At 40.8% G+C, this 6,356-nt stretch overlaps 1 protein-coding gene across 1 annotated transcript; it reads right to left on the reverse strand.

The window, feature by feature from the left end:
* Positions 1 to 828: 828 nt before the first annotated feature.
* LOC308302120 (saxitoxin and tetrodotoxin-binding protein 1-like) lies at positions 829 to 6,070 on the reverse strand. Its single transcript, XM_080746323.1, has 6 exons — positions 5,854 to 6,070; positions 5,233 to 5,378; positions 4,285 to 4,370; positions 2,871 to 3,008; positions 2,163 to 2,285; positions 829 to 1,017 (listed from the first exon to the last, which is right to left on the reverse strand). Exons 1-6 carry the CDS (start codon positions 5,971 to 5,973, stop codon positions 971 to 973), a joined length of 660 nt encoding a protein of 219 aa, XP_080602449.1. The 5' UTR covers positions 5,974 to 6,070; the 3' UTR covers positions 829 to 970.
* Between the last annotated feature and the right edge of the window lie 286 nt (positions 6,071 to 6,356).

Here is a 6,356-nt window from a genome sequence, read left to right on the forward strand (position 1 = left end):
TCTGGATTAACCCACAATGCCGCAAAAGGATATGGAAAACATTGTGTTTTATCTTGTATGATTTTGTTGCTAAATTTAGTACTAGAAGACTGGCTCCGGGAAACTTTTAACCAATCACTAATTTGATTCATTTTATCTTCCTATACAAATCCATTGTAACTTCAAATCCATTTTAACCATGATAGATTCATCGAAAACGCCCGTCCTTGGTTCTAGTGGTGACTCACACTACAATACGTGAGGGGGCCATGTTTTTACCATTACTTTTTTCATTTATTTTCATTTATTTTTATTTTTTGTTTTCATTTTCTCAAAAATAAGTAAATACATGAAAAGAGTAGACCTAATTGAAAAATCAGGACGGGTGTTTGAAGTTACAATGGATTTGTATAGGAAGGGGGCGTGTCTGATAAAAGAAATAATATCAAACATCTAAACTGAATCTACTTAAAAACTGTCCAGGGTGTTCACAGAAGCCTGAGTAGATGAGACTTTTTTTATAGGCCTTAAAGGGGATTACCACTCATTTTCAACATTCAACAATATAGTTTATATATTTATTATAAGTGGAGAATTGATTGATTTGGCAGTACATCTTCATGATGTCACTGATCAAACCCCATAATCAATCCGCCATTTCTAGGCAAAACAGAAGGGGGGGAGGCTTTTTTTTCCCGGTATGACATAGTTCAAAGTTGAAAATGAGTGGTATTCCCCTTTAATGCCAATGTGCATTCCCAACTATGTAAATGACTAAATATAGGCCTACCGTATGATACTTCAACATCTGACAAAAAAAAAAACTGAATGAATGATGGAACGTTGAGGTGCTTTTTTTAGTTTTTTATTTCATTGTGTTTGTGTGATGAGGAGGGCATGTAATAACACAATGGGACTCAAACCCACAACCACTCCAGTATGGAACGTCACTGCACCTCCCTCCTCATGCATCTGCATGTGCTGCCGCCTCCTATACTGCTGGTTCCTCATGTCGTGGCGCTTGCTTTGTGCAAAGCTCTGTGTGAGCAGAGAGAGGAGACAAGTCAGCTGTCTGCTGCTACACCAGTGATTCCCAAACTGGGGGTTCCCCAAATTAGTTTGGGGCTTGGGATCCCCAGAGGATTAGCTTATTATAATGCCCAACATTGTTTTCTTACTCTCAAACCAACACACACCATACTTGTGAAAATAGACGATCTACAAGCTCTCAACACCTCGTGGAATGGGTGGGCGGCCGCTTGCATTTTCAGAGATTATGTTTATTTTAATGATGAATCAATCGTTTGCGTTCCCGACTTGGTTCAGTGGTACTTGATATAGTTAGTTAAGCTCCTATTTAACATATTCTTTCAAGGATTTAAAAGTAACAATATCATGAGATTGTTTCTACATTTTCATTTTTTTATGTCAAGTTTATATTATTAAAACCTTAGTAGCCTATTATGACAATTATTTGGGGGCCCACACGCAATATCCTCACAGGCCACCAGTGGGCGGTAAGGTACAGTATGCATGCACACGTCATATCCATCTGGTGGAAACCATAAAAAAATGAAGATCCTGTGTTTAGCCGAAAAAAGCAGACGTTGTTAGCTAGATTGGCTATTTTCGGCAAACCAATGGATACAAAGTAATTATAATTTAGTCACATGCTCCTTGGGTTCCATATTTATAAAACCCACAGACAGACGTATAACCACCTGGCGTTTCATATTTTGGACATGTCATTATAGGCCAACATTCTCATTGTTTTCCCCTTTTTTCATTTTGCAATGAAGTAAAACAAAACTAGGACATTATTGATGCAATAGAAGTGTGAAATATGGACACACAAGGTTTCTGCCCAGCAGCAACAGTACTGTATGTCTGTCTGCCTGCGTGAATTATTTACTTCGTCGCTGTCTGGCAAAAACCTCTTATCTCTCTTAACTTTTTTTTGTAGCCTATTCTAACTTTTGTTCCAACGTTTTTTTATTAATACTATTTTGATGCTTTTAAATTTGAATCCTTAAAATCAACAGTTTTGGACATTTCCACCCAAGGATTTATTGAATTGTTGTTCACTATGAATGAAAGCATCAGAATAATTATGTAATAATACTAATGATACTAATAACACTAATACATACTAATAATAACAATATGGTAATGATAATACATACCAGACTTCCCATCGTACATGTAGTGACGATCGAGCAGGAATTTCAGACATTCAGCTTGTTTCTTAATGAAGTTTTGAGCAAGGGGCAGCTTGTCAGCCTCCAGGATGTGATGACCTTCCCTTCCTAACACACGCACATGCACACGCACATGCACACACACGCACGCACACGCACACACACACACACACACACACACACACACACACACACACACACACACACACACACACACAGAGAGAGAGCGTGTTACTAAGAGGAATTAACTGTCATTGTACCAGGCAACTCACACATTTTACTTTGTCATCATGATGAGTATGCATCATGACAAAACCTTTTCAGAGATTTCACAGATAGGTTCATATAGACTATATCACAAACGTGCTCGTTGAAAGGAATCCACCCAGACCTCTACCGCAGCCACACCAGGCCAGGAGTTCAAGTGCACCAGTTGCCCGAAAATCTGTCTGTCAAGGATTGGCTAATTTGGCTCATGCTCACACAACTCCTCCTATGATCTTTGCAAGCGAAGAACTAGCCATCGTGTGTCCACGCGTTTGTATTACTGTTCTTGTGAGGAATATGTTGTGAGGATCATTTTCCTGTTCTTCACAAGAAAAATGTTTGCTTTATGGTTAAAAAAGATTTTTTAACAATTTCTTACAGTTCAAAAAGTGTGCGTGCGTGCGTGCATGCTTGCGTGCGACTTACGGTAGAAGAAGAGGCCGCGTGACTCATGTCCATGAAAGGTTGCTGTGTAGCCTCTGACCAGGCAGTCATCGCAGGTCTTGTAGAAAACCACATCGGCTGAGGCGTTGTGCTTGGTAGTATGGCCGCCGCCTTCCTTCTCTGGAACACACACATATATTATACATCCATTCAGAGGTTCAGTGCAGATGTCAAGGGCCAGCATCTCACTATTTAGTTTTTGCGACCAACGGTCACAAAAGTAGAAATAGGTTTATTTTTATTCATGGCAAAGAAGATTAAAAAACGACCAACGCGTTTCGGCCTAGTATGGCCTTCAGGGTCCGCTAACAATGACAGTGACAGACGTCATTAAATAGCGCCGCCGCCGGCGGATCATTGAGCATAAGACTTCACCACTTAGTGTTGATTAGTAGACAATACATTATACAATATATGACCACACCAATACCCAGTATGTAATAATAGTGCATTAGAAAACTACAAAATAGAAAAAAGATACATCACGTTGGACTCAGAACATGTGATTATATATTCATAATTTGTATAGGATCACAATAGCAACTGTAAAAATACATTATAAAGGCTGAGTAGCCAGCTAATCAAAGAAATGGAGAGAAGTCAATCTCATCGTTAAGACCAGGGTAGGTTGTAGCTTTTAGTGTAATTATCCAAATCTTTTAATTTATTATCCAGTTTTAATCTTTCGTCCCTCTTACAGACTTGGGAATTACTTCAATCACCATCATTTAAAGATTATTTGGATTTGTGTGTACAGCAGTTTTGTAGTGTTCTGAGTAAGCATGTTTGGGGTCTCATATCTCCATGGACATGTCTGGCCAAAACCTCTTAACTCCATTTTTGAGGTTTTAGATTTTTTTTGGCATAAATCAGGGCTATTGAACACCCTTTACATCTGAGTGTTGGTTAAAATAATATTTAACCAATGGAGAGTAGTAAAAAGTGCTTGGGACAAAACCTCCCAACTCCACACTTTCTGACAAACCAACTAACTCCACCCGATTCGCTCTCTCTTTTTTTCATAAAAATGTGCTATTGAACACCCTTTACGTCTGTGTGTTGGTTAAAATAGTATTGAACCAATGAAAAGTAGTAAAAAGCCCTTCGGTCAAAACCTCCTAACTCCGCTTGAGCTCATTTTCCAGAAAATTAAAATTTGGAGTTAGGAGGTTTCGGCCCGACAGCAGAGATATGGGTGTCAGGGGGTTAACTGGTCCGACATACATTACTGGCCAGATGGCCAAGACATGGCGTGACCTCGCCCTTTAGGGTGAGGTTGATGCTTTTGTGCTACGCAGTAGTATGATCAAGTAGGGCGTTAATTTACGAAAGAAACGTAGAATATGGAGATTAGAGGTTTCTGCCCGACAGTGATGTCACATAGCGTGGAACTCACCAAATACTCCAATATGCAGTGTGAGAGCTGCACCCTCTCTGTCCACGATAGCGGCATCACTATCGCGACTTGAACATACGCCATGCCTGCATGACAACACACACACACACACACACACACACACACACACACACACACACACACACACACACACACACACACACACACACACACACACACACACACAGTCTCTTCAAGTCAAACAATGAGCTGAAAACCTAGACTGTGATGTCTATAAATATTATGGTAATTTGAGAGAGTGGGCATGTATTTTATGTTCACTAAAGAGCTGGAGAGACAGGGAGACATGTTCTATAGCCATGGTTATCACAATGTAGAGCTTTTTTTTTTGTCTTAACCCAGAAATATCACTTAAGTGGATGAGTAGTAGTAATGAATAATAACAATAATACCCCTATCCATGCCAAACTTTGCACACACACTCCTTGGCTGGCAAACCACAACCTCCAGCCCTGATTTCTCACATGGCCCTCTTCTAGCGCCACCATGAGGCTGATTCTTGCTAAACACATTTTTTGGACACTGCTCCTACAGATTTTGCCCTAAAATCACGCAAAAAGGGTACACAGTATCTCTAGTCATGTCATCAACATGGATCTGTCCCATATTCCCCCCTGATTGGCTATGATTGCCTTCTAAAGTTTGTGTATGCGACCTGACGGACGCTTATCTCCCGATTAGGGAGTCTTACTGGTAATAATAATACATTGTATTACATTTTTGCAAACCTCAAAGTGCTGCAGGGTTTAAAAACATTGGTTTAAACACAGCAAAGGCAACCAAACAACTACTTGGGACCCTAGTAATTGCAGATACAAGGTCAATAAAAAAATTAAGAAAAGGTAAAATCAGGGAATAAAAAAGAAAGGAAAATAAAGCCTGGAGATGAATCCATTAAATGAATAATCAAGTTATCAGTATACTCACAGGTCTCTGTTGTTCTCGATGAAGTGAACGCTGTGGGTGTCGTCGTGCAGAGCCAGGTCGAGGTGAGACGTGGAAATGTTGCCGACCATGTTCTGACCTGCCTCGAAATCTGCGAACGCTGCAACCAGCACCCAGTGACCGTAGATCTGAGGGGGGTCACATTCATTAATTAACATTTTATTAGATCGCTTTATTAGGCGGTTCAGAGACTATAGGTCTACTCGACAGTGGTGGCAAAAGTGCTAAATTCTTTACTCGAGTAAAAGTATCAATATTGCCGTGTAGAAATACTCTGTTACAAGTAAAAGTATTGTATTCAAAATGTCCTTGAGTAAAAGTGTGAAAGTATCGGAATCAAAATATCAAAAGTACAAAAGCAATATTTACTCATTATTCAGAATGTCCACAAGTTTTCAAATGAATAAAATGTATAAAAATCTTTTGAAAATAGCTTGATCTACAAGCTCACAATGCGTCGCAGCAAATTGTGAGCTTTTAGATCAGCTAGCCTTCAGGCAGTAGACATCACACAGGTGAGGTGACATTGACAGACAGTGGACACAAAACGGAGGACATTAGAAACAAATAAGACAGAGAACATTAGTAAGACGTGAGACTAACCTTGTCCAGCTCAGCAGCCGGCAGAGTATGAGTCAGGGGTTCACATTCTTCGGGAGTGACCTCCGCTCTGCAGCTCAGAGCCAGGGCGACCAGTGCCATCAGTTTGTACAGAGCACACATCGTGGAAGCGTCACTTGCTGCTCGTATTCTGACCAGTGGAACTTAAGTGAGACTTGAGCCTGGTTCGATGTGGGCACCTGCTGGTCTTTATAAAGGACCTCCTGCCTGCCCTACACGGCCTCAAAGTCCAAAGTGTGGTGTGTGTGTGTGTGTGTGTGTGTGTGTGTGTGTGTGTGTGTGTGTGTGTGTGTGTGTGTGTGTGTGTGTGTGTGTGTGTGTGTGTGTGTGTGTGTGTGTGTGTGTGTGTGTGTGTGTGTGTGTGCGCGTGTGTGCGTGTGCGCGTGCGTGCGTGCGTGCGTGCGGCGTGCGTACGTGCGTGTCCATGCGTGTGTGTCCACTTGTACTCGGACAGACAATCCAATCCAATCCACTTTATTTATGTA

The sequence above is a fragment of the Nannobrachium achirus genome, assembly GCF_963921795.1.
Source record: "Nannobrachium achirus genome assembly, chromosome: 17".
NCBI classification, from domain to species: Eukaryota; Metazoa; Chordata; class Actinopteri; order Myctophiformes; family Myctophidae; genus Nannobrachium; species Nannobrachium achirus.

Excerpts from the sequence above, each read along its gene's own strand:
- LOC308302120 (XM_080746323.1), bottom strand. The coding sequence starts at position 5,973 with ATGTGTGCTCTGTACAAACTGATGGCACTGGTCGCCCTGGCTCTGAGC. Across the intron at positions 4,371-5,232 it reads ATCGAGAACAACAGAGACCT|GCATGGCGTATGTTCAAGTC; the intron begins GTGAGTATACTG and ends GTTGTCATGCAG. Across the intron at positions 1,018-2,162 it reads CATGTACGATGGGAAGTCTG|AGCTTTGCACAAAGCAAGCG; the intron begins GTATGTATTATC and ends CTGCTCACACAG.